Below are 27,767 nucleotides of genomic sequence, written 5' to 3' on the forward strand. Positions count from 1 at the left end.
CAGAGTGTTTCAAAACAGCATATTTACTCCTTTCAAAGTTAGGCCATTTAAATACTTGTTTCCATTCCTTTCTTCACCACACAGGTTGCGGTATCAACAGTCCTCCTTGTAGGATACTTCCAGAGTATTCTCTAGCCCCCAAAGGCTCCACTTCTCAAAGCATTCCGGAGGCCCCCAAGACGCAGACAGCGGCACTGAACTCCTGTGCCCTCGGCCTGCCAACCCCGTCCGACTCCCGGCACTTCCCTCAGGCCCTCCCGCCGGCCCCACAGAACAAGCAGTCCTCTCCTTTGTGGGTCGTCCCCACTCTCCATCTTCAGCCTGCAGGGTCTGACGCTATTTAGAACATGCGGAGTTTCAACAAAATAAACGATTTCTCAGCCGCGGGAAAAGCAAGCATACTTGAGACTCCCTTGGGAGCTGTGTACAGACACCATCCTCCCAGGAGAAGACATGAAATAGAACTACCACGAGTCTGGATTTTTTTTTCAGTGTCTTATAACCTCGAACACGAGCTAAGGGCAACTTCTTCCCGTTGTGGAGATAAGAAGCCTAAGGGCCTAAAGCAAAATACTATTCCAGACCCTGATAATCCCGTGAAGGCCTGCCTAGAAGGAAGTCCCTCTCATGGGTCCTGGCAGCCACTCTGGCAGGGTCACTGGTCAAGTCTGAGTCTTTCAGACAAACTTAGTTAATAACCAAAGCGACAAATATCACAAGCATGGTAGGCATCTCTTGGGGTTTCTGCCCAAATGTCTCCAATTTAGAGAACATAAGCACTCCCTCGTGACTTAAATATCTTTAGTCTGTGGCCAGCTTACAGGAAAACTTGGGAGGTCCCCTAATCAATGACTGAAAACTTTACAGAGAAAATAAGTATAAAGCAAGCAGCCTACCTCTAACCATGATCATATACATACGTGTGTATTCATATACACAGATATGTTTTTATATAATATAACTTTTTAAGAGCAATCCCACCAGATCTCAAGCAAATGTCAAAACTATGAGAGAAATGTTCTCAGGTTTGCTGTGTGCTCTCCTCTAGGCCACGGAGACCACAGGAAGCCCCACTTTTCTCTCCCAGGAAAGGAGAGAAACCGACAAAGGAGGGTATAGAAATCTGCTGGTCCCCATGGTTTGAAGCTTTATAATTGTTTTTTTTTTTTTTCCTTTTTCTAAGGATCAATCTAAATATAAGAAACTATTTTCTTAAAAACCTTAACATTGGAGTTCTTACTACCAAAGACATCTAATTAGCCACAGAGTCCAAAAAAAAAAAGAGAGAGAGTTTATTTGAGAACAAGAGTGAAAGCTTTTGCACATCTGACAAGGTAGACTTGTTCTGCTAACAGATGCCATCCGTATTCAGCTCTACCAATATTATCACAATGGAACATACTTGTTCTAACAAAGATATGGGCCTAAGTCAAGGACTATGACTAGACAGCATCAAAGGAAAGATGGGGCCCCAAATCTTATCTCCTAGACTGATTCACAACATAGGATTTCAATCAAACACTCCTCATGCAGTGGTTCTCAAGCCTGGCTTCTCATCAGAATCCCAGGGACTCTTCGGAAGGAAATCCCAGCCACTAGACTGCACCCCAGCTGGAGTCTCTGGGGGTGCGACGCAGGCACCAGCAGGTCCTTAAGCTTCCCAGGTGCCTCCCGTGAGCAGCCAAGGTCAAGCCCCCCTCCAGAGGCAGATAACAGCTCGATAAACCGGCAAGCTCCCCAGCCAGAGCAGCCCTGTGAGGCAGGGGGTCTGCTGGGCATCGCTGCCTCTCACAGATCCGATCTCTCTCTCCTCAAGAATTCCAAACGTTACCAGCTCTGGCGGGTAATGCTGAGCCTTTCCATATACCTTAGTGATTTTTAGAGCAATGTTTAATCAGGCAGATACCAGCAAAGAAAGAAAAATGGAAAAAGGAAGAGATTTCCATAAGGCATGATACGAATAAATAAAATAAGTGAAAAAAACAATCTCAGGTTTAAAAGTAAAGCATAAGAAGTCAACACCTGTGAAATTTTATTTATATAAAAGAATAAAAATATCTATTTTAAAAGGATTGATTTAAACTTAGGTTTTTCAGCTTTTCCTGTTCCTTGAACATGAAACTGCTTCCAACGCAGAAAGATTTAAGATAGGTAATTATTAAATAAACCCTCTTTACCTTCCCCCTGCAAAAACACAGAGCCAAGTTCCCCATTTTCTTTATGGTAAACCAGATTCTTTTCAGTTAAGAATACGGGCAACTGCACGAAGCAGATGATCAGATATGTTGGCAGGAAGGTATGTGCTGTACAACGGCATTACAAAAAGTCCCCAAAGAAAAAAAGATGGTAAAAACAATAGAAAAATAATAAAACACAAACAAAGTAAGAAAATGCCCGATATTTACAGCCTCCCTCTGAAACATGACCTACATTCTACCTTCAGCATAAAACAAAACCAGAGAACACTTCTTGATGGGTATCACAGAAGAAGCTGGTGCCAGCCAGTTTTGGGGGGGACACATTCATTCCAAGAAGGGAGAAATGCAGAGTTAGCAACTTGCTGGAATTATAACCATGTCTTGGTCTTCTTGCAGTTCTGTTACTAAAAATGACACACAGTAAATGATCCAATGTGGTCTTACAGAAATGAGCTGTCACCACGTTTCAGAACAAACTATTCAGAGTCACAGGCACCGGGTCTGGGAAAGCAGAGGTGGATGGCTGCGCACTCAGGTGAGGGATATGGATCTTTGTGAGGTTGGAGGAGGGAAGCAGGGCTCTACAGCCTGGAAGCTTCTGCAGCTTCTGCACTAATGAGTCTTCTAATAATCCTGAAGAGAGAAAGAGAGAGTCCCAACTTACTCTCAGAACACTAGTTGGAACCTAAGAAAATAATCCATCAACAGCCCTGCTAGGGGACTGTTCTATAGCCAAAGATTCTAGTCCAAATATAATAGACAATATTTCACATCTTAAACATTAATTCTGCCCTTACTTAGGCCCCCCGAGCTCACCAATCCAAAACAAAACAAAACAAAAATAAAAACAACTAGTATTAACAATTCATTCTTTAATCAAAGGGAATTTTTCTTCAGTAAAAATGTGTGACCTCTCTCTCTAATAAAAACAAAACAAAACAAAAAACACAAAACAAGAACCAACCAAACAACAAACAAAAAAAAAGCAAAAAAAAACTAAGTAACCCTTAAAAGTTGAAGTATATCCAATTGGATACCCCAGCCTTTAAAATGGAGAGCTGTAATCTGAGATTAGAACACTCAGCTCGGAAGAGAACACATTTTTCTAATCATCTACAAAACCACCAGCCTCTCTGAAATGGTCTGGCTGATACTTACAGCTCGTGGTTTTTTGTTTAACTTCAGATCAATCCTGTGATAGAAAAGATAAACATTTGCATTTTAATTTACAGAAAGAGGGGCCAGGAATCAGCTACTGCATAGGGCACAAGCTATAACAAAGACTATTTGGTTAAGTAAAACCCACATTCTTCATTAGACTATGTCGTATTTAGTTGTTTACCCAGATATTATTAAGCAAGTATTTAAATACATAAGCAGATACTTTCGCCACAAGGCAAACTTAGATGACAAAAAGAAATATACAGCAGTTATGAAAGCCATATAATTTAAAAACTATTCAAAACTATGCGTTAAAGAGATTGGATTAAGAGGGCATGCTCTATGTTAATGTGTTAGCTTTGTAACTACATCACTGATAATCACGGAGACACATAATGATTAAGAACAGGAAAGAGACTAGGAGTTTGTATTTCTGGACATGAAACACAAAAGAAATTAAACAAATTTCAATTTTTAAATCTTTCCAAAGCAAAATATCAAGTTCTTAAACTATTAATCTCCTTATGAAGCAAAGCCAGAAAATCAATTTAAATGTGAATTAAAGTAAAGGTTATCTATTTTTAAAGAAATTAAGATGCATAAAAGTGAAGTTTACTTAATTTTGCTTAAGTTATTAAATAAAATGTTACCTCCATCACGTTTTTCTGTTTTTAAAAAAAACTTCCCAGCCTAACCTAATATACATACCTACAATTAAACAGATAAACTATGGGTTAGAAAGGTCTCAAAAAGGCATATTGGTCTCTACACACTAAACAACACAGCACAAATACTAATTCAAATCAAACTTACTCAAAGTCATAATCAAACATGCCAGACGGGCTGAGGGGCAGCATTTGAAAGGAAGAAAGCAGTAGAAATTAATATACTAATTGAATAAATTAGTCGATTAGCCACCCTAGCAAGATTCATAGAAACAATATCAGCTTTAAGAATCTTAAGCCATAAAGTTTCAAACATCAAAGCACCAAAGATTCTGTGGTTGGGAGAGTCCCTTCCCTCACTGGATTTCGTATCAGAAGAACAGATTAAGAAAGGAAAAGTTATTGCATTAGAAAACGAGGTACCTGCAGGCCGTCTATTAGCTGCCAGATTCAGAGTTAGAACTTTTAAAATACGTAATTGTAGTGAAAAATATAAACAGCACATTAGAAGAAATAGAGAAAGAAGGGTTTAGTCATATAATGAAAGGGTGCTTTAAAGATAGTACTAACAATTCAGCACAATACACTTTGACTAACATGAAAGATAAAAACATTATACATTTTTTAAAAGAAAACATTCTGCAACTTTTAACCCAATCCTAAGTTCTAAGAATGTCCAGGGAACCTGGTACTCTTTTTCTAGAGCATTCATCCTAGAAAGCCAAGGGTCGAATGAATAAACTTTGGTGACAGTCTTGCTCCAGAGGACTGCACAGTCCCATCACTTTGCCCCTGAACTGGTGATGGCAGGTAACTGTTTATGTCAGGGCTAGGATTAAGAACACCCAAATCTACAGACCCCGCCTTCCCCAGTAAGACAAAGGAGAGCCGACATCCACAAGCACCTGAGCCTCAGGGATCTGGAAGGAACAGTGCAGGGGAGGAGGCTGTTTAGGGCATCACTGCTAACAGGCCATGGTCTGGGCAGACCTCCAAAGCAAACATTAACCCTGAGCATGACTCCAGCTCTTTGGCTGGCTCCAACACCTTTCACACTGTAGACAGGTGCTGAAACAATATGCAAAATGCTCTACCTTCCTCCTGGCCCATGTTTGCAAGAGTGAAGCTGGAAGAAAGCGTAACTTCACTATCTCTTAGGCAACCGCCTCACTTAAGTCATTTGTGGAAGAGTACGCAGCGTACAAACCAGGAGCCATCAAAAAATTAACTTTTCAGGACACCTGGCTGGCTCAGTTGAAAGAGCCGGAAGAGACTTCTGATCTCGGGGTCGTGAGTTCGAGCCCCACGATGGGTATGGGGATTACTTCAAGTAAATAAAACTTCAAAAATAATTTAATTTTCAGCCTAACCTAAATTTGTTCACAAGTGAGACTGTACCTACTTAATGAAAATGTCACAAACTACCTAGAATTCTAGAGTTCTATGTATTAGTAAAAACCTCTAAGAGCAGCTATAAGTTATTATTTCTACTTTTTTCTTTAAAGTCACTGGGACTTATTATTCAGATAACATATAAAATATACGAATTCAGAACACTGTGATCATTTATGAATGCTAAAAATTATCTGACATATGTTCATATTCCTCAAGAAGACAAACCCAAAAGTTACTCCTTTTTGCTACAGTACCGTATTCATTTCCACTTTGCTTTACTCACCCCTACACAATGCCTGGCACACAGCAGGCATTCAGCCATCTGTTGAAATAATTCACTATCAACTTTCTGCGAGTATCTGGGGCATGGCAAGCTGGGAGGAGAAACAAGTAGGGTACTGACTGCAAATGTACACACGTGTGTGAACAAAGTGCTCCACTCTCCACCCTTCCACAAAGACAGGAGTTGGGGACAAGGAGTTTGGACACTTCCTGACTGAAGATGGTAGGAATCGGAGAAACCTCACTGGCCCCCGAGGTGCCACTCTGGTGCACGGGACGTTTTTATCCAGAAAGAAGGCAAATCAGCCCGACTCTGCTCCTTTGGAGCATGTAGGTGCCTTTTCCAATGGAAAAGGCCAGCCAGGTATTACAGCAGCGGGATGACAAAAGGGTCCTGGCTTTCCAAACAGAAAACACCATTTGTGAAAGCAATATATAATACCCAAGATCTTTATAAATCCTTCTATTTTTCTGGAAGGAGTTAGCTCTAGGAGCCACAGGAAAAAGGGGTAGGACAGAGTAGTGTTCCTATGGAAATCTACTAGAAACCCACAGGAGGAAGTTAAGTTCATGTCTAATTCCCTTTTATCAGTCTGCTGATCATGGCCTTAAGAAAAGGGGAAGTATCACCTACAATGAACAGTAGCTACCTACTAAACACTAATGGAAAAAATGTCCCAGAAACTTTCAAGGAATTGTCCCCCTACTCTAGACACTGTGAAATAGGAAAAGAATCATTACTTTAAAATAGCACTGGAGTAAATTTAATAAAAGTAACATAGAACATGACATTTAAATTACCTTAACAATTTAAAAAAATATTTTAAGAGTCTAGCTCCCTGCTACTGCTTGTGATGAGCCAGCGTTAGTCCTACCGCAGTGATTAAATAGCCTAAAACCTTACTAATCTTAAGATCTTGCTATTTCTTAATGCAGTCATGAGATTGGCAAAGTGATTTTTGGTTTGCAGGAAAGTATTAAACAGTGATCTTGAGTCACTCTTTGGAGGAAATACTATTTCTGCAGTCTAAAAACCACCGCCACTACTGACAAGAAAAATTCTTGAAAAAACTAGAGAATCTGCTGATGCCTACGAGGCTTAAACCAGTTCAAGTTCATTCTGTATTACCGCCATGTGCCATAACCACAAAGCTAACGATGTGAATGCCTTGGGTGTGTGAAGGAATATCCCACAGATCTGTAGAGCAACCCAACCCAAAGGGTATGGGAGGACAGGGAACCCCGCCACTCCTTGCTTGCATCCTTTCACCCCGGTATGTGAGCTCCCTAGAAGAGCAGGACAAAAGTCAGCCTATGAACATCTGGTTTTCAAGCCTGCCAGAAGACAGTCTGAGGTCAGGGAAAGACGGCTCACTCTAGAAGCTATGCATCCCCCTCCCTGAGTACAGCTGTACAATTATGAGTTAATAGGCCCTGGCATTATCAGACAAACCCCAGGCAGAGGGTAATGCTAAAATCCTCTCTACGTGACACCTGACCTCTCTGTCCACTGATGTCATTCCTATCTCATTACGCACTGTAAAATACAAAAACAAAACAAAAACACACACAGTGGACAAACATTATCTAGAAAGGTACTCTCATATCTTATGACTTTATATTATTCCTCTCTGATATCTGAAATCAGCAATTACGGAGATGTAGAAAACAAAGAAATCATAAGCAATCAAACACTTGTATTTAAAAAGAAAAAAAGGCCTGTCAGAGATCAGCTCTGTTCACCCACAAGGGAGTAAGTGTAAGCAGGGACCAGGATTAGGAGCAAGACTCTCTCCCACTTGGCAGCTTCCCAACATGTACAAGTGCCATATTCCAAGTCCTAACTACAGACTTCCCCTTTTCCTCCTCAGATTCAATATGGAATGAAATTCTTTACACCAGAACAGTGAGAAGGCTGTCTTCTTTTACCATCACTCTAATGCCCACCCATTCCTCCACTGGAGAAAACTTCGCCTGTCTCATTTGGACCAAAGCAATTTCTCCCCACCTGCAACAGAAAGATGGCACCAAGCCTGACGCGTTTTTACCCTAGTAAAGCCCCTTCGCAGCAATGATCATGGCTGCTCTGGGCAGGGGAGTAGGGGCAGCGGAGCAGGGAAGGTCCCTGCCACTGACCTGTGTCGGTTTTTATTCTTTCGTTTTTTATGGCTGCTGTGATGACTCCCTGAGGAAGTAGAAGAAGCAGCCTTCTGAGGCTTCACTCCCTGCACAGATCCGTCCAGATCCTCAGGGTCCTCCTGGCTGGGCTCATTCTCCTGATTGTGGAAGTCTGGAGAAGTATCACTTTCCGTCCCACTTCCTGGCTCCCCTGGAGGGAATAAACACAAGTCCCAGAAGCATCAGCAGCACTCCTCAGGCAGTCTGTCCGTCAGCCAGGAAAGATGTTGTTGAGCACTAACAGATAAAAAAAGTGACGACTTCCCATTTCCAGACCATACATTCTAAGTGACAGGAAAATACCTGCTGCCAGAGAAGATACGTGCAGTCAAAGCATCAAAGTTACCAGAGTTCCAGAAACTCAAGGAACCTGAAATAGTGTAACCAGAAGCAACCTACCTAAAGGACAGCTGGGGGATGGGACCATACAAGCAGGAGTCCCTCCTCTTGGCTGCATTAAGGTCACTTATACAGCAAATACACTAATGGAATTAATGATTATACAAGAAGCCTGGGTTCCTTCCCCAAACTGTACAGGAATCCTATCGAGGGGCAGCACAAGAGGACAGGAGCCTCATTATTCTGAGAAGTCTTAAGAATAGTATTTAAGGGACGGCTGGATGGCTCAGTCCATAAGCATCTGCCTTTGGCTCAAGTCATGATCCCAGGATCCTGGCATTTAGCCCCGCACTGGGCTCCCAGCTTGGCGGGGTGACTGTTTCTCCCTCTCCCCCTGCCTGTGCTACTTTTCTGTCAAATAAATGAATAAAAATCTTAAAAAAAAAAAAAAAGTATTTAAAAAGTGGTAGTAATACTCTTCAGCTGACATACATTCCCAATTTAAAAATTCTTTATATATATTAAGCAAATTCAAAAACAATTTGCATAAATATGTATTTTTAAGAATAATTACATAGGGGTGCCTGGGTGGCTCAGACATTAAGCATCTGCCTTCCACTCAGGTCATGAGCCCGCATGGGACCCCCTGCTCTATGGGAAGTCTGCTTCTCCCTCTCCCCCTCCCCCTGCTTGTGGTCCCTCTTTTGCTGTAGGTCAAATAAATAAATAAAATCTTAAAAAAAAAAAAGGGGGGGGGCACCTGGGTGGCTCAGTGGGTTAAAGCCTCTGCCTTCGCCTCAGGTCATGATCCCAGGGTCCTGGGATCGAGCCCCGCATTGGGCTCTCTGCTCAGCGGGGAGCCTGCTTCCTCCTCTCTCTCTGCCTGCCTGTCTGCCTACTTGTGATCTCTGTCAAATAAATAAATAAAATCTTAAAAAAAAAAGAAAGAAAAAGAAAGGGGCGCCTGGGTGGCTCAGTGGGTTAAAGCCTCTGCCTTCGGCTCTGGTCATGATCCCAGGGTCCTGGGATTGAGCCTCACATCAGGCTCTCTGCTCAGTAGGGAGCTTGCTTCCCTTCCTCTCTCTGCCTGCCTCTCTGCCTACTTGTGATCCTTGTCTGTCAAATAAATAAATAAAATCTTAAAAAAAAAAAAGAATAATTACATATATTCTAGTAAAGGTATACCTATTTTTTCCTGAAAGGAATTTCTTGAAACCATAATAGATAAGGATGGAAGAATACTTTCACTTGACTCAACTACTCAAGGAGTCCAAATATGTACATGGTTTCTTTTTAGTTTTATTTAATTTTTGTACACTATCAGTTTCTAAAAACTGTCAAAAGCAGTTATGTGGACAACAGGACCAGGGACCAGTTTTCTTCTTTTTATATCTTTGTATTATAAAATGCTGGGAGGGGATTTCAAGTTGAGTCACACATGGGCCCAAGAGTAAAAGAAAGAGACAGTCCCCAAAAAGCAGAAGGAAGCAGTGGAACCAGATCTCAGAAATCACAAGACCATATTTTTTAACATGTCACGAGTGCAACAGAAGAGGGAGCTCTATGGCTATGAAGCTAGAAAAAGTATGCTGATGAATCCTGCTCCTAAACCAATTTCATATAAAAATTGGAAAACAAACTTCAAAACTTAGTACCCAAAACTACAGTAACCAAGACTGTGGTTAAGAAGAGACATACAAATCAACAGAATTCGAAGTCCAGATAAAACCTTTACAGTTAGGGTCAAATGGCTTTGAAGGGTGATGAGATAATTCAATGAATCGTATTTTTGATAAATAAGGCAGGGACAAGTGGACATCCTCAAAGAAAAGAATGAAGTCTGACCCCTATCTCACACCACACACAAAAATTAATTCAAAATGTATCAGAGGCCTAAATGTAAGAGCTAAAAACATAAAACTCTCAGAACCCACTTGATTAGGTAAATGGTTTCTTAGGTAGGAGCACAAAAGGCAGCCTAACAAGAAAAAATACACAAGTATGTGGAGAAACTGGCACCCCCACACATTGCTGATGGGAAGAGAAAATGGTACAGCCACCTGGAAACTGTCTGGTAGTACCTCAAAGCCTAAGGACAGACTTACCAAATGATCCAGCAATTCTACTGCTAGGTATATATCCAAGAGGAATGAAAATAGGTTCACACCAAACTTGTCATGAATATTCACAGCAGTATTAAACCTAGTAGCCAAATGACCACTAACTGATGAATACATAAATAAAATGTGGTATATCCATACAATGGAGTACTAGTCAGCATTAAAAAGAAATGTAATAGTAATACATGTTTTGTTTAGGGCTTTTTATTTTTCCTTGGTGTGATTATAGTGGTAAGAGCCTACCGTTTATAGAACTACCATAACATGCAGCAATCCTATTTGTGGGTATTTATCCAAAGAACTGAAATCAGGATTTTTTTTTTTATTTTTTTATTTTTTTATTTTTTTTTAAAGACTTTATTTATTTGACACAGAGAAAGAGATCACAAGTAGGCAGAGAGGCAGGCAGAGAGAGAGGAGGAAGCAAGCTCCCTGCTGAGCAGAGAACCCGATGTGGGGCTCAATCCCAGGACCTTGAGATCATGACCTGGGCCGAAGGCAGAGGCTTAACCCACTGAGCCACCCAGGCGCCCTGAAATCAGGATTTTGAAGACACTCCTGCACTCCCATGTCCACTGAAGCATTCATTATTCACATTACCCAAAGTGTGAAAACCACCTAAACACCCATCAATGGATGAATGGATAGAGAAAATGTGGTATATATATATATATATATATATATATATATACACACACACACACACAGTGGAATATATTATAAAAGTCTCAAAAAAAAAAGAAGGAAATCTTGTCATATGCTACAACACAGATAAACCAGGAGATCATGTTGAATGAAATAAACCAGTAGCAGAACAAATACCACATGATTCTATTTATGTAAGGCAGCTACAACAGCCACACTCAGGGAAGCAGAGAGTAGAATGGTGGCTGCCAAGGGGAAGAAGAAAGGAGGAGTAGAAAGTTTCAGTTACACAGGAATAGGCTCTAGAGATCTGCCGTACAACACTGTACCGGTAGTTAACAATACTATAGGAGGCACTGAAAAATATGTGGAAGTCGGGGGAACTTGCTGGCTGAATCGTTAGGGCACACAACTCTTAATCTCAGGTTGTGAGTTCAAGCCCCACGTTGAATGTGGAGCCTACTCAAAACAAAACAAAACAAAACAAAACAAAACTGTGAACTTATTTTTAACTTTTTTTTTTTTTAAGATTTTATTTATTTATTTGAGAGACATTACAGAGGGCAAAGGAGAAGGTAACTCGCTGTTGAGCAGAGAGCCTGATGTGGGCCTCAGTCCCAGGACCCTGAGATCATGACTTGAACCGAAGGCAGATGCTTAACTGACTGAGCCACCCAGGCACCCCTGTTTTTAGTGTTTTTACCACAGTTTTAAAAACCTATCATTTGGAGAGACATAAAAAACATGCATACAAGAAAATGGTATGATGTCTAGGATTTTCAATGTAACACAGGAGGTGGAAGTGACAGTAGGGGTATGGATGGAGCACTGAGCATGCTCTGGGATTTGGGGCAGTGTAACGGGTACACAGGGGTTTGGTTTTTTACCTTATTTGTCTAGATTCAAAAACTCACTTTAATAAAGAGTATTTAATAAAAAGTATTCACATTTCCCTGTAGTTTATTTCGATATCTGTAACAGGCCCTCCCAAGGACTATAAGTGGTGATACTTTTTTTGGAAAATCTAGGGTGTTTTCCAAAAACCAAAAACCAATTCCCTGATTCTCCAGACACCAACAATTTGATTCCATTCTCACATTTATTACTGGAGTTAGGGCAGACCCACAGGTTAAGGGCTCGGTCTCATAAGCATGCCTCCCTCACTTCGGTCCCAAGTCCCAGGCCTCTCACACTTCTGACCAATGAGCTATAAATCAGGGGGTACCCTAAACTCCCTCTTCAGGTTTCATAATTTCTACAATAGCCCCAAGAACTCAGGAATATGATTTATTTACTATTAATTGTCTATTATAAAGGCTACAACTCAGCAACAGCTTAATACATAGGGCAAGGTTTGGGGAGGGGCAGGGAGCTGCCATGCCTTTTCTGGGCACACCACCCTCCTAGCTCCTCACTTCATTCACCAACTAAAGCTCCACAGTTTAGGGTTTCAGTTGTTTTGGTTTTTTTTTTAAGATTTTGTTTTATTTATTAGAGAGAGGGCATGCAAAACATGCTCATGGCGGGGCGGGGGCGGCAGAGGGAAGCAGACTGTCCACTCAGCAGGGAGGCTGATGCACGGCTCAATCCCAGGACCCTGAGATCATGACCTGAGCCAAAGACAGATGCTTAACTGACTGTGCCCCACAGTTCAGAGGTTTTTAAGGAAGTTTCATTATGCAGTCATGATTAACTCATTGGCTACTGGTGATTAACTCAGTCACTAGGCCTCCTCCCCCCTCTGAGTTTTGGGGTAGGGCTGAGAGTTCTAAGCCCCCATCCTTCACACTCTCTAGGGCCCCCCAGCTCTCAGTCATCTCCATTAGCGTTCAACAATCTCTTCTGTATGCAGTGAATACTAGTCATTCTTACCACTCTGGAGATTCCAACAGTTTTAGGAGCTGTGTGCCAGAGCAGGGGACAAAGACCTACTATGTATTTCCCACCACACCACAGAAAGTAACTGCGCTGTATTTATGAAAATCACCCTTTGACACAACAATGCCACTTCCGGGACAGCAACCTATAGAAATAAAAAGCCCATTACAAACAAGCTAGTGTACGAGGAAGTTTCCTGCAAAACTGTTTATACTGGGGAAAGTAAAGAGTGTGAATAGGCACCAAAGGGGAGGAGGCACAACCAGACTGCTGGGTATTTTCAGCATTTGAAAAGAATGTGAGATTGTAACAATAGCTAACAGAGTCCTAACTAGAAGCCTGGCCTGTTCTATACCCTTTACATACATCGTGCCTAAAGCCCTCACAGAAACCTCTGCAACTATGATGACCACTTACAGAGAAGGGAACCGAGGAGGCTGGAGTTTAAGAAATCTGCCCAAGGTCACACAGCTAATAAGGGAAAGAGTCGGGATTCATAGTTAAAGACAGTTTGGCTCCGCATCACTACTCTATACACTTCTATCTAGATGCGGTCAACCTGCAGGGGCATAGGTGAAAAAGCAGATAAAATGTACTGATGGATCCAATGCCTTTCTTTTAAAAAAGGAAAATCTCAATAGATGCAGAAAAGCATCTGACAAAGTACAGCATCCTTTCTTTCCTTTTCTTTTTTAAGATTTTATTTATTTGACAGACAGAGATCACAAGTACGCAGAGAGGCAGGCGGGGGGCGGGGGGGAAGCAGGCTCCCTGCCAAGCAGAGAGCCCGATGCGGGGCTCGATCCCAGAACCCTGGGATCATGACCTGAGCCGAAGGCAGAGGCCTTAACCCACTGAGCGACCCAAGCACCCCTACAGCATCCTTTCTTGATCAAAACTCTTCACAGTGTAGGGACAGTACATACCCCACTATCATAAAAGTCATCTATGAAAAACCTACAGCAAATATTATTCTCACTGGGGAAAAACTGAGAGCTTTTCCCCTAAGGTCAGGAACACTGCAGGGATGTCCACTATCACCACTGCTATTCTACATAGTACTAGAAGTTCCTACCCTCGGCAATCAGACAACAAAAAGAAATAAAAGGCATCTGAATCAGCAAAGAAGAGGTCAAACTCTCTTTGCAGATGATATGATACTTTACGTGAAAAACCCAAAAGACTCTACCCCCGTACTGCTAGAACTCATACAGGAATTCAGTAAAGTATCAGGATATAAAACAATGCACAGAAATCAGTTGCATTTCTCTACACCAAAAGCAAGACAGAAAAAAGAGAAATTAAGGAGTCGATTCCATTTATGATTGCACTGAAAACCATAAGATAACTAGGAATAAACCTAATCAAAGAAGCAAAGAATCTGTACTCAGAAAACTATAAAGTATTCATGAAAGAAATTGAGGAAGACACAAAGAAATGGAAAACTGTTTCATGTTCATGGACTGGAAAAACAAATATTGTGAAAATGTCTACGCTACCTAGAGCAATCTACACATTTAATGCAATCCCTATCAAAATACCATCAACTTTTTTCAAAGAAATGGAACAAATAATGCTAAAATTTGTATAGAACTAGAAAAGACCCTGAATAGCTAGAATGTTGAAAAAGAAAACCAAAGTTGGTGGCATCACAATTCCAGACATCAAGCTCTATTATAAAGCTGTAATTATCAAGATAGTACAGTACTGGCACAAAAACAGACACACAGATCGATGGAACAGAACAGAGAGCCCAGAAATGGACCCTCAACTGTATGGTCAACTAATCTTTGACAAAGCAGGAAAGAATGTCCAATGGAAAAAAGAGTCTCTTCAGCAAATGGTGTTGGGAAAATTGGACAGCCACATGCAGAAGAATGAAACTGGACCATTTCCTTATACCACACACACAAATAGACTCAAAATGGATGAAAGACCTAAATTTGAGACAGGAATCCATCAAAATCCTTGAGGAGAACACAGGCAGCAACCTCTTCAACCTCCCCCACAGCAACTTCCTAGAAACATCGCCAAAGAAAAGGGAAGCAAGGGCAAAAATGAACTATTGGGACTTCGTCACTATAAAAAGCTTTTTCACAGCAAAGGAAACAGTCAACAGAATCAAGACAACTGACGGAATGGGAGAAGATATTTGCAAATGACATATCAGATAAAGGGCTAGTATCCAAAAAAAGAACTTATCAAACTCAACACCCAAAGAATAATCTAATCAAGAAATGGGCAGAGACATAAACAGATGTTTCTGCAAAGAAGACATCCAAATGGCCAACAGACTCATGTAAGTGCTCCACATCACTTGGCATCAGGGAAATACAAATCAAAACTTCAATGAGATAACACCTCACACTAGTCAGAACAGCTAAAATTAACAAGTCAGGAAACAGCAAATGTTGGTGAGGATGCGGAGAAAGAGGAACCCTCCTACACTGTTAGTGGGAATGCAAGCTGGTACAGCTACTCTGGCAAACAGATGGAGGTTCCTCAAAAAGTTGAAAATAGAGCTATCCTATGACCCAGCAATCCCATTACTGGGTATTTACCCTAAAGACACAAATGTAGTGATCCGAACGGGCATGGGTACCTCAAAATTTATAGCACAATGTCCACAATAGCCACACAATGGAAAGAACATCTGTCCATCAATAGCTGAATGGATAAAGGAGATGTGGTGTGTGTGCATACACATACACACACGCATGTGCACATGCATGCGCGCACACACACACACACACAGAGGAATATCATGCAGCCATTAAAAGGTGAAATCTTCCCATTTGCAACGACATGGATGGAACTAGAGGTTATTATGCTAAGCAAAATTAAGTCAATCAGAGAAAGAATTATATGATCTCACTGATATGAGGAATCTGAGAAACAAGGCAGAGGATCATAGGGGTAAGGAGGGAAAAATGAAACAAGATGAAATCAGAGAGGGAGACAAACCATAAGAGACTCTTAATCTGAGGAAACAAACAGGGTTGCTGGAGGGGAGGGGGGTGGAAGTGATGGGGTGTCTGGGTGATGGACATGGGAAGGGTATGTGCTATGGTGAGTGCTGTGAATTGTGTAAGATGGATAAATCACAGACCTGAACCCCTGAAACAAATACACTATATGTTAATTTAAAAATTTTTTTAAAATAAAAAAACCCTTTAGGGACGCCTGGGTGGCTCAGTTGGTCAAGCAGCTGCCTTCAGCTTAGGTCATGATCCCACTGTCCTGGGATCGAGTCCCACATTGGGCTCCTTGCTTGGCAGGGAGCCTGCTTCTCCCTCTGCCTCTGCCTGCCTGTGCTCGCTCTAGCTCCTCTCTCTCTGACAAATAAATAAATAAAATCTTAAAAAAAAAATAAAAAATAAAAAAATAAAACCCTTTAAAAAAGCCCTGGAATAAATAAACAAACAAAAAAAAACCCCCAAAAAACAAACAAACAAACAAAAACCCTCCAAGTGAAAAAAAAAAAAAACCCAACTCTGCGTCTGCATGTGTGTGTATGTGTGTGTGCGGTGTGTGAATGTGCAGGTGGCTAGGTTAGGATGACATCATGCTGTTAACGGTTACCTCAGAAAGTTGGGGCTGAAGTAGAACACGAGGTGATTAACCTATTTCATATTTACTTCTAAGTAGTCTGACTGAAGAAAATCAGAATATAATCCTTTCCTAATTAAAAAAAACCCTCTAACAAAATATAAAAAGATGAGTCTAAAATGGAGACGTATGATCAGGACAGCCTTCTTCTCCCACAGCCACTCCTGTTTTTATGTAGGTTAAAAAATGTCATCTCTAAAATTGCAAATGGCAGAGGCACTGGTGAGGGAGGGAACAGCTGATGGGGCATGAGGTCACAAATGCTTTGGATCATAGACAGGGTGACAGAAGGGGCACAGGACTGAGTAGGGGGCTGGGCAAAGGAAGAGAGGATGAACTAAAAAGGTGGGAGACAAGTCAGAAAGGTAAGTTAGATACAGCAACTTCTGCCTGAACTGCAATTCTGTTAAATGACATTAAGTGAACCAAATCAATCATTTCCTCATTTCGGAACCGCTGCTATGGGAAGACTAAGTAAATGGTCATATTCTGTCAGCACCCATGGGCAAACACATACAAAAGAGTGTAAAATCGAATCAAAGCCCTGTGAATGGAGAATCCACCTGTGTTACTTCTCTGAAGAGAGAACATCCCCAGCAGTAACCGCTGTCCCAAAGGACAGATATGGATATTAAGCACCACGGGAGCCAGAGAAAAAAGAGTGAATTATTCAGGAAAAGCTTCACGGAGGAGGTGGAATTTAAGCTGGACCTTGAAAAATGAGAAGCGAAAATAAGTACAAAAAATAGCACAAGTGAAAGCGCAGAGACAACAAAACACCAGGTACACTTGAGCCAAATGAATCAAACAACATCTCTTAAGCAGACGGCTTGAGGAATGAGAGGTGAAATCGCACGACAGGGTAAGGAAGAGCCATGAGTGTCGGATTAAGGGATCTGACCTACAGAGACAGTGTGAGATGATGTTTAAAAGAGCTGACTGGTCGCTTAACCTTTCAGACCCTGTTTCTCCACCCATAAAATAGGAACTCTTTCTCTGCACTGAAAATCTCTTAGAGACCAGGCACTGGGGTCAATGCTGGAGCTACAGCGATGCTCCCTACTTTCAAGCCTATAATCTGTATCTATCCTTCAAGAAGTAGCATTGAGGGCACCTGGGAGGCTCAGTGGGTTAAAGCCTCTGACTTCAGCTCAGGTCATGATCCCAGGGTCCTGGAATCGAGCCCCGCATCGGGCTCTCTGCTCAGCGGGGAGCCTGCTTCCTCCTCTCTCTCTCTGCCTGCCTCTCTGTCTACTTGTGATTTTTGTCTGTCAAATAAATAAAATCTTAAAAAAAAAAAAAAAAAAAGAAGTAGCTTTGAGGAATAAATGAGATCAATGCAAGTGGCTGCGTAGTATCTAAAACACAGTTAAATGTTCAAGTCTCAGTATCCTTGAGATCCACAAATATGCAAGTCAAATTCTCAACAGTAAACAATCTGCCGTAAAATAGTCGCTAGCAGGACATAAGATAAAGTCATCGAGTACTTATAAACAGAGAAGCGACATCAAACAACAAATGTTTTCTGAGTTCTCTATGCAAACCTGCGTTTTAGGATTACTGGGCTCAAAGTAGTTTATAAGAGGGGCCACAGCCAGGGAGACCACATTAAACACTATTAAAATACAAAGCGTGACCACAAAGAATTATTTATTTATTTATTTATATTTTATTTATTTATTTATTTATTTATTTGTGAGAGAGAGAGAGTGTGAGAGAGAACACGAGAAGGGGGAGGGTCAGAGGGAGAAGCAAACTCCCTGGATGCGGAGCTCGAATCTGAGACTCTGGGATCATGACCCGAGCCGAAGGCAGACGCTTAACCGACTGAGCCACCCAGGTGCCCCAATAATTGTCTTTTCTTGGCTCATGGAAGTAGGAGAGAAGTGAGAGCAAAAGGGGTGGGTTCCAACACCCCAAAGTACAGCAGTGAGTCAGTCAACCCTATGATGCTGTCACCAGGAAAAGACACGTAAGTTCATTTCTCACTGACATATAAGTAAGCTACTTGGCTTTAGAGTAAAGAATGCCAGATTTGGGGGCACCTGGGTGGCTCAGTGAGTTAAAGCCTCTGCCTTCGGCTCAGGTCATGATCCCGGGGTTCTGGGATCGAGCCCCGCATCGGGCTCTCTGCTCAGCAGGGAGCTTTCTTCCTCCTCTCTGCCTGCCTCTCTGCCTACTTGTGATCTCTCTCTGTCAAATAAATAAATAAAATCTTAAAAAAAAAAAAAAAAGAATGCCAGATTTTGATGAAGTGTAATACACCTACAAATGAGACACTCTTCTTAAACAACAACAAAAAAACACCTACTGAATAGTGCTAAGGCACTAACTTTGATAAGCACAAAAACTTTAAAGATGAAAGAAATACACCCAACTATGCTTCATGCAGCCATTTATTTATCCACTGGAATGATTTAAATGCTGAGGAAAGATCTGGTTTGATGAAAACTTCAGAGGAGTCGGGTAAAACAAACAGTAGAAACTAGGCTGATCCTTTAAAGGAAACTGGATAAAATCTGGCTGTTTGTTTTTCTTTCAGTAATTTGCATAAAATTCCCCTTTGGGGATCCTGCTAATCCACTCTATCATGCTAGTTTGGGTACGTAAGTCAAAGGAAGCAGAAAGTAATGCATCTTTTTTTTTTTTTTTAATTTTATTTATTTATTTGAGAGAGTGAGCACAGGCAGAGGCAGAGGGAGAAGCAGGCTCCCCGCTGAGCAATATGGGACTCCATCCCAGGATGTTGGATCATGACCCGAGCCGAAGGCAGCCGCTTAACCAACTGAGCCACCCAGGCATCCCAGTAACGCATCTTTTTAAAAAGTTTTCAGAATGGTTTGAACTCCAAAATCCTTGAGATCCAAGAATGTGTAACTCAAAATTCTAAGAGAAAAGAATGTGTACTTCATCACCATCAAAAAGCAAGAACCAGGAGTCATTCCACAAGATTTGTTAATACGGAAATTCTGAGACATTGGAGAGATTCTGTACAAAGGAAAAAGAGCAAAAGATGACGCAGACCATTCCTCTTCATGGAATTAAAGCTTGGTTTGAATCACTTGGGTCTTTCAGGGACCCTCAACTTGGTTGAGATGTCCAAACACCCAATAGAAGAAAACATAAAATCTTTGGAAGATGGTACCTTCTTCCTCACCCTCAAATTATTCTATAAATACTTGAGGTTACAATGAGAAGTACACAGTCAAAAATAACCAGGCACACAGGAAAATTAGACTTTATGAGAAATAACCAGCGGAAGCAACCGACAACACAAACTCATCTTGACTGACTTCAGAGGTTGAAATTAAACACAGAATATGCCAAGAACTGGGCTCACTCTGCTTAAAGAAGTGAAATAAAGTTTAAAAATAAATTTTTTAAATATATTTTTTAAAGACTTTATTTATTTGACATGGAGAGAGTGAGAGAGAAAAAGAGACAAAGAGTAAGTACAAGCAGGGGGAACAACAGGCAGGGGACAAGCAGGCTTCCCACCGAGCAAGGAGGCCGATGTGGGGCTTGATCCCAGAACCCTGGGATCATGACCTGGGCTGAAGGCAGCTGCTTAACCAACTGAGCCACCCAGGCACCCCCAAAAAATCAAGGAAAGGTTTAACAGCAAATCAGACACAACTAAAAGATTTGTGAACTGGCGGGCAGCCCAGGGGCAAAGACAAGACATGAAAAGGCTAATAAAAGACATAAAGGATACAAGGAGAAAGTTTAACATACATGTAAGCAGAGAAGGGGAAGAGATGGGACAGAGCTCAGAGCAAATGCAGTATATGAAGAGGTAATAGCTGGGAATTTTCCAGAACTGATGAAAAATACCAAGGCACCATTTCAAGAGGTCCAATGAAACCCAATCAGATAATTACAAATAAATTCATACATAGGGGCTCCTGGGTGGCTCAGTGGGTTATGCCTCTGCCTTCACCTCTGGTCATGACCTCAGGGTCCTGGGATTGAGCCCCACATCAGGCTCTCTGCTCAGCAGAGCTGAGCTCTGCCTGCCTCTTTGCCTACTTGTGATCTCTCCCTTTGTCAAATAAATAAACAAAATCTTTAAAAAAAATTTCATACGTAGACACACTGTAGGTGACTACAAAAAATCAAGATGAAACTAAACTAAAAAAAAATAGCAGTAAGGGGGCACCTGGGTTGCTCGGTCGATTAAATGTCTGACCCTTGATTTTGGCTCAGGTCATGATCTCAGGTTCTTGAGACAGAGCCCCATGTTGGACTCTGTGCTTAGCAGGGAGACTGCTTGAGAGTCTCTCTCCCTCTGCGCCCCCCTCCCAAAAGAACAGCAGGAGGAAACAGTAATGACAGGTTGTGAGACAGAACAGACAGAACCCAACAGAATTACTTTAAAGGGGCTCTGACCATTTGAACTGATAAACTCCAGTATTTACGTAATTCTCTATTCTAAAAAGAATTCAAAGCAGTTTACCAAGATTCATATATCAAAGTCAACTTAAAATGAGACAAGTAAAACAAAGAGGGATAGAAGACTTAAGTAAGCTGGATGCAACACTAATTCTCCAAATGCACGCTATATTCTCATTCTCCAAATGCACGCTATACATTTATACTTCCTTACAGAGGAGAGCCACTAAACATTCGAGCACCTGCACAAAGAAACAGTCCATTACCAGATATTCAGTAAAAACCAACCAGCTGTTCAAGGAAAATAACTATTCCTTTTTTTTTTTTTTTTAAGATTTATTGATTTATTTGAGAGAAGAGAGACAGAGTGTGCAAGTGTGGGGGAGGAGAGGGGTAGAGGGAGAGGAGAGGGAGAGAATCAGACTCCCAGCTGAGTGGGCTCGATCTCACCACCCCGAGATCATGACCGGAGCCGAAATCAAGAGGCAGAGGTTCGGGACACCTGGGTGGCTCAGTTGGTTAAGCAGCTGCCTTCGGCTCAGGTCATGATCCCAGCGTCCTGGGATTGAGTCCCACATCGGGCTCCTTGTTCCGCAGGGAGCCTGCTTCTCCCTCTGACTCTGCCTGCCACTCTGTCTGCCTGTGCTCGCTCTCTCTCTCTCTCTCTGACAAATAAATAAATAAAATCTTTAAAAAAAAAAAAAAAAGAGGCAGAGGCTCAACCAACTGAGCCACCCAGAGTCCCCTCAGGGAAAGCAACTATTCCTAAAAATCATAATAATTAGTAATGATAGTAAACATCTGTGACATTCTCTTAACAATAAATACAGTAGCACATTTAACAGGACCAAAATATAATTCATCAAATGCAACATGATAGGGAAGACCAAGAAATACCACTCTGACATATGCGAGGGATGTGGCTCAAACCAAGGGGAAGATCTCAGGGGAACGGATGGCCTATACCTGCTTCAGAAAACCTTCAATACATACGTGCTTGTCTCAGCCAAGCTTCTGCAAGCCGAGGTTTTAAGACTCCTCTCCTCACCAGTATCTAGGTGCAGCCATTCTATGCGGGTAGTTAAGACCAAAGCCAGATGTTGAACCACCCACCAGGCCAGGAGGAGGATTATGGGCTTTTCTTGAAAACTAAGGAGTCAGACATCATTCTATTTCAACTCACACAAGCGAGGTCCAGGGTGTTCCTTAACCAGTCTTATGACTCAGAAAGCAGACAATATTAGCGCCACATTCAACAAGTGGCAATTAACTGCAAAGAAGTAAGATTTAACTTATTTAAGCCACAGTAAAAGAAAAATCAAAAGGACTCGGTATAGTTAATTGGTTGGCAGAAAGAAATCAAAGATGCCTTCAGGGATGAATGAGGGAGAATAGAAGTACTATAACTGAAAAACTGAGCAGACAAGTTTTGAAAGAAACAGAACAATTCGGCTTTAGATAAAATGTATGAGCTTGAATATCTGAGCAGAAATGACTAGAAGACATTTTCCAGAATTTTCTAGATATTAAGAAATCTGTACACAGAAATAAAAATCAAAGTCACTGAGTAGTTCTAATTCCCAAACTACCAAAATGGATTTTCCTCAAATCACTGGCCCAGTGCAAACACAACTGGATCCCACAAGATAGACCACTTGATCATGATCTCAGGGTCCTGGGATCGAGCCCTGCATCTGGCTCTCTGCTTCGTGGGGAGCCTGCTTCTCCCTCTCTCTGCCTGCCTGTCTGTCTACTTGTGATCTCTCTGTCAAGTAAACAAATAAAATCTTAAAAGAAAAAAACAACACCTGAAAGAAGCACACAACCAAAATACAAAAAGCAGGTCATGTTTCAGAGTGGCCCAGTGCACAGGCAGTGTCCAACACAGATAGCTCCATAGAGTCTGACTCAGAGAAATAAATGTACAATCTATATCCCATCACTAGACATTAGAATAGAATTAGACTATATGGCTTACCTACAGAGAACAATACAATTTCTTTACAAAGTAAATACTATCTACTCTGCATTTTATATTTAAGAACACATAGGTACATTCTATTCCCAGGATGAGATTCTCAAGAATTATTAAACTGGGGACATGGAGATTTATCATATATATCTGAACTTTTCTATGATAAAAGGTTTTCTTTTTAAATTAAACAAACAAACGAAACAAAACAAAAAAACTCCCTAACACTTATCAGCAAGGAACACATATCTTTGTGTCTTTGAGCAGCCAGAGTCAACCTCTCATGACAGATGAGGCAGGAGGGACATGGTTTCCTCCTCAAAAAAAAAAGAGGAAAAAGATATGATTAAGGAGACTCAAAAGGATTCCTAACTTCTAGGTTGAACAGGAGTTAAATATAAGGGTTATTGTAGCTTAAAAATTAAGTAATAAAAAAGTAAAAAAATAGACTTACTCTTTTCAATGAGCTGATCCTGAACTCCTGCCAACGCACTTACTGCCTAAAAGAAAAAAACCACCCGTTACTAGAAAAATTACCACAGACCTCCAGAGAGCACTCAGACAGCTGGGAAAGACAAAACTCGCAGAAATTTAACTGAGGTTTTCCTCCGAGATGGGCCACAGTAAAGCTCCCCCCACCTCACTTACAGCTGCTGAAGTAACTGAGGATTTACTGAAGAGCCGCTCAGCTTCCTTAAACTTCCGGTTCCTTCGATCGTTTTTGCTATTGGAGTTTCTAAAACACACACAAGAAACTCATAAGCACCAAGCTGTATCTTTGGCTCAAGCTGAGGACAGCCCAAGCCTATGTAAGGAACTCTCTCTCTCTCATTGTCTTTTTTAAATTACCAACTTTCAGATGGAAATGCCTCCAACACCGTTTGGATTGACCAAAATGACCTTTACCAGACACCAACAGTTTCCAATACATGGCAGGAGCTCCACTATGGGATCTTACTTACTTGGTTCCCAGTCACTGTATTTTTAATATGTATTTATTTTGATACTTATTAAAAAAAAAAAACTAGCAGAGACTAGTGGTATGAAATGTTTGTCCTATAAGCTTAACTGAAAAAATTTAATGAACATGGGGCACCTGGCTGGCTCAGGGGAACATGTGACTATTACTCTCTCAGGTTGTGAGTTTGAGCCCCACACTGGGTTTAGAGACAACTTAAAATATTTTAAAAAATATTTCAAAGAACAAATCAGAGTTCCTTAAGGAAATGTTTGGTATCAGTTCTGGGATAAGAAAAGGCCAAGGTGAGTCTAAGACACTTTGTTGGGACAGAAAGCAACAAAATGCTCAAAGATTAAAGGGTCATGTCAAAAAGGCAAAGGAGGCTCCCTCTGTCTACACGTAGGGCAAACCAAGCACTGAAAGGATAATGATAGCCACCAGTCTGTATGTTTATGATGTACGCACTTCTCTGTGTATATTTCAGTAAGTTCAGAGTAAAAAATATGCCTCTACAGTAAAAAAGTGACAGCACTACATTCCAACACACTGATTTTTTTTTTTTAAATGCACTGGTCTCTAGTGATATTAAAAAGAGAGGGCCAGAGATAGAGAATGAAAGGGAGAGAAGATATGAAGGGAAGACTCTTCCTTCCGAATGCCAGTAGACCACATACCAGGATCAGAATCAGCAGTATATTAAGTGAGTCAGGTAAAAATCAACAGTGGATATTAAAACCACTGAATAAAAATTTGGAGGAGCAATATATTCACACTGTCTAAAAGTATAGTCTCTGATCACAAAGAGAAAAAAATGAATTTTTACAAGGGAGAAATCATACGCTCAAACTTTGTACCAGTAATGGGACAATATGACATCATGTGCCTCCCAATCAAATAGAGGTAAATGAGACACCAGACATACAAGTCCACTTATGTAAGGATCTCTCATGAGGCCACAAACAGAAAAATCTGGAATTGAGGCATTCTGTAAGACAATGTCATGAACAACTTTGCCACGAAAAAGGGTAGGAGACTCTCCTAAATGAAGAGATGAAAGATGGTAACAGCCAAATACAATGCATGAACACCGGATGATGAAAACAAGGCAACAAAGAATGTTGGGGACAATTTGGGGAAACTGAATAGACTACAATGATACTATTAGTGTAACGCTAGTTTTCTATGTGTGATAATTGTGGTTAGGTAAGAAAAATATTCTTAGGAGGTAACTGCTGACATAATTATGAGCAAAGTGTCATGCTCTCTGCTTAAATAATTGGCAAAAAAAAAGTGGGGGGAGGGAAAGTATAACTATAAAGGGGTAGCAGGCAGGAAATCTTTGTGGTGATCAAACACTTCTGTATTTTTTTTTTTTAAGATTTTATTTATTTATTTGATAGAGAGAGACACAGCGAGAGGTAACACAAGCAGGGGGAGTGGGAGAGGGAGAAGCAGGCTTCCCACCGAGCACGGAGCCCAATGTGGGGCTTGATCCCAGGTCCCTGGGACCATGAACTGAGCCGAAGGCAGACGCTTAACAACTGAGCCACCCATGCACCCCAGCACTTTTGTATCTTGACTACAGTGGTGCTTACAGGAATCTACACAGTGGCAGAACTACACATACACATTGTACCAATGTCAGTTTCCTGAGTTTGATATTCTACTACAGTTACCTAAGACCCAACCACTGGGGAAGACTGGGTGATGGGTACATGGGACTCTAATATTGCTGCAACTTCCTATGTATCTGTAATTATATCAAAATTTAAAAAAAATTTTTTTCTAGAAAGGAGGGGGCAGGGCAGAAAAAAGAGAGAGAATCTTAAGCAGGCTCCACACCTGGCATAGAGCCCACCTTGGGGCTCAATCCCACAACCCTGAGATCATGAACAGGAATCAAGAGATGGATGCTTAACGGACAGAGCCCCCCAGGTGCCTCTAAAAATTTTAAGTAGAGCTACAGGGGTGTGTCTGTTTATAAACATTAGAGAGAAAGCAAATGTGGCAACATGGTAACAACTGATGAATGCAGGTGAAGGGTATCAAGTGTGCACAGTACTACTTCAACTTGAAGTGTCTCAAATTTGAAAATTTTTGAAAAGCTTGGGCAGTTTTCAAGAATAGTTTTTACTAAATAAAATTGTGGTATGGTTGGCACACAGTTGTGGTAAATCTTATAAAGGTCAAACTTGTGACTGAGTAAAAAAAAATGGAAAACACTCACACAGTGATATGTCAGGTACTGTCATTTGCTGCACTTTGTTTATGCCTCACACAACCCTGTTCCAGGGTCTCGACTTTCCCCATTTCCCAAATGTTAGGATTTGTCCACAGTTACTCTGTGAGGCAGAGGCTGAGCCAGAGTCCAAGCTGAACCCCACACGGCTTTCTACATCACCACTCTACTACTGCCCCCTGGCAGGTTGCTAGCAAGACACTGTCCAAAAAACAATCAGTAGGGCACAATGCCAACACCACAGGCTTCTGACACTCACTTCTGGTTGGTCAGATACCGATCCCAGCCACGAATAATATTGCCATACATCTGAGTGTCTTCCAGGTAGCTTCCTTCAAAGGCATAGATCTGTCTCTCCAAGTTGGCCAGTGTTTCCTGGGAGATGAAAAACAGGGAAATGGATAATGCCTTTTAAATGCAAAAGTTAACTCTGACCAAGCCAAACTCTGAATATCAGCCTTAGACATTGGAGCTCCACTACACTAAGCCACCCCAGTCGGCAAAATAAGACATGGGGAGAGAAAGACTATTTTAGGCTAAGACAGTCTAGAGCTTAGACCTGTCTTGTTGGAGTCCTTTGAGAACAGAAGGGAAGGTACAGGCCCTGTCTCTGAAAATATTTGCAAAATTCTGCATATACTTCGGAGGGCTCGTGGAAAAGCCTGTCAAGAACCCCCGCTCAGGCAGAACGTGAGCAGTCTCCACTCCCACGCACCAAGGTACTGCTACTGGGAAGAGGAAAGGGTGAGCAGCCTTCCAGCGCCGACTCGCTCCCCTCCCCGCAGGCATTGAGACCGCCTGCAATGGGCTGTCAGTTGCCATGGAAACCTGGAAGGGCAGCTTCAGGTGACATGGCCCTCCCCGGTGCCCAAGCCTAAACGCGGAGGGGAGGGGGTGACCACAAGAGTGCCTGGAACCCTGGGTGCACGTCACAGTTCTCAATTCCCTGGACTGAGTCCTTTCCCCTCGTCTGTCACCTTCTAGATGTTCCCCAAAACATCACAGCCATGCCCGTCAAAAACCCCATCCAACGCATCTCCTAGTCCTCAAAAGGACATGCGCCCCTCCATCCTCCAAAGGCCGGACTGGGTCCCCATCCCACACTCGCCCCCTACCCCACCCCCTCAGCCCACTAGCAAGCCCGAACAGGTGGCTTACGGCCCCCCAGACACTCCCGAACCCACCCCTCAAAGACCACAGACCTGCCCGCCCTCACCCACACCGCAAAAGCCAAGGGCACAACCGCCCCCATTCCCCAAGCTCAAAGACACTCGCCTTCCTCGAGCTTCCATACAGAAGCCCCCACCCCAGGCGCCATCCCTCCTCCACGCCCCCGCCGGCCCCGGCCCCTTTCCCCTCCCCCGCTCCGTGCCCCGCCCCCCAAGCCCGGGGCCCGGCCCTGGCGCTCCCGCTCCCGCTCCCGAGCTGCGCTGCCTGCAAGCCGTGCGGTAAGCGGGCCGCGGAACGCGCAGCCGGCCTCAGGCCGCCGGGCTCCCGGCCGCCGCGTTGCGCCGGGGGAATAACGGCCTGGCGCGATCGGGCCGAGGCCTGGAGGCAGGGGAGGGCGCGGAGCCCGCACCCAGCGCCCCCGCGCCCGGCCCCTCACCGCCAGCTCCTGCTTCCGCTTCACGAGCTCCGCTAGCTCCCGCCGGGTGTCCGGGATCTGCGGCGGCGCCGCCTTGTTGTGCATCGCCATGTTGGGCTGAGGCGGGCGGCGGCGGCGGCGGCGCCAG

At 42.4% G+C, this 27,767-nt stretch overlaps 1 protein-coding gene across 3 annotated transcripts; it reads right to left on the reverse strand.

Annotated features, from left to right (window-relative positions):
• On the reverse strand, positions 1–27,767 carry MEAF6 (MYST/Esa1 associated factor 6). 3 transcript variants are annotated; one of them, XR_006383137.1, is made up of 8 exons: positions 27,641–27,767; positions 26,294–26,409; positions 23,483–23,570; positions 23,289–23,334; positions 7,838–8,030; positions 4,010–4,067; positions 3,357–3,390; positions 1–2,831 (listed from the first exon to the last, which is right to left on the reverse strand). XR_006383137.1 is itself a non-coding variant. In XM_044237825.1 (8 exons), the coding sequence occupies exons 1-8, from the start codon at positions 27,728–27,730 to the stop codon at positions 2,823–2,825; spliced, it is 606 nt and encodes a 201-aa protein (XP_044093760.1). In that variant the 5' UTR covers positions 27,731–27,767; the 3' UTR covers positions 1–2,822. The 3 variants fall into 3 exon arrangements, 2 of the variants coding, with proteins under 2 accessions (XP_044093760.1, XP_044093761.1); XM_044237825.1 differs by lacking the exon at positions 4,010–4,067 and adding an exon at positions 4,173–4,202; XM_044237826.1 differs by lacking the exon at positions 4,010–4,067.

This window comes from Neovison vison, chromosome 2, assembly GCF_020171115.1.
Source record: "Neovison vison isolate M4711 chromosome 2, ASM_NN_V1, whole genome shotgun sequence".
NCBI lineage: Eukaryota > Metazoa > Chordata > Mammalia > Carnivora > Mustelidae > Neogale > Neogale vison.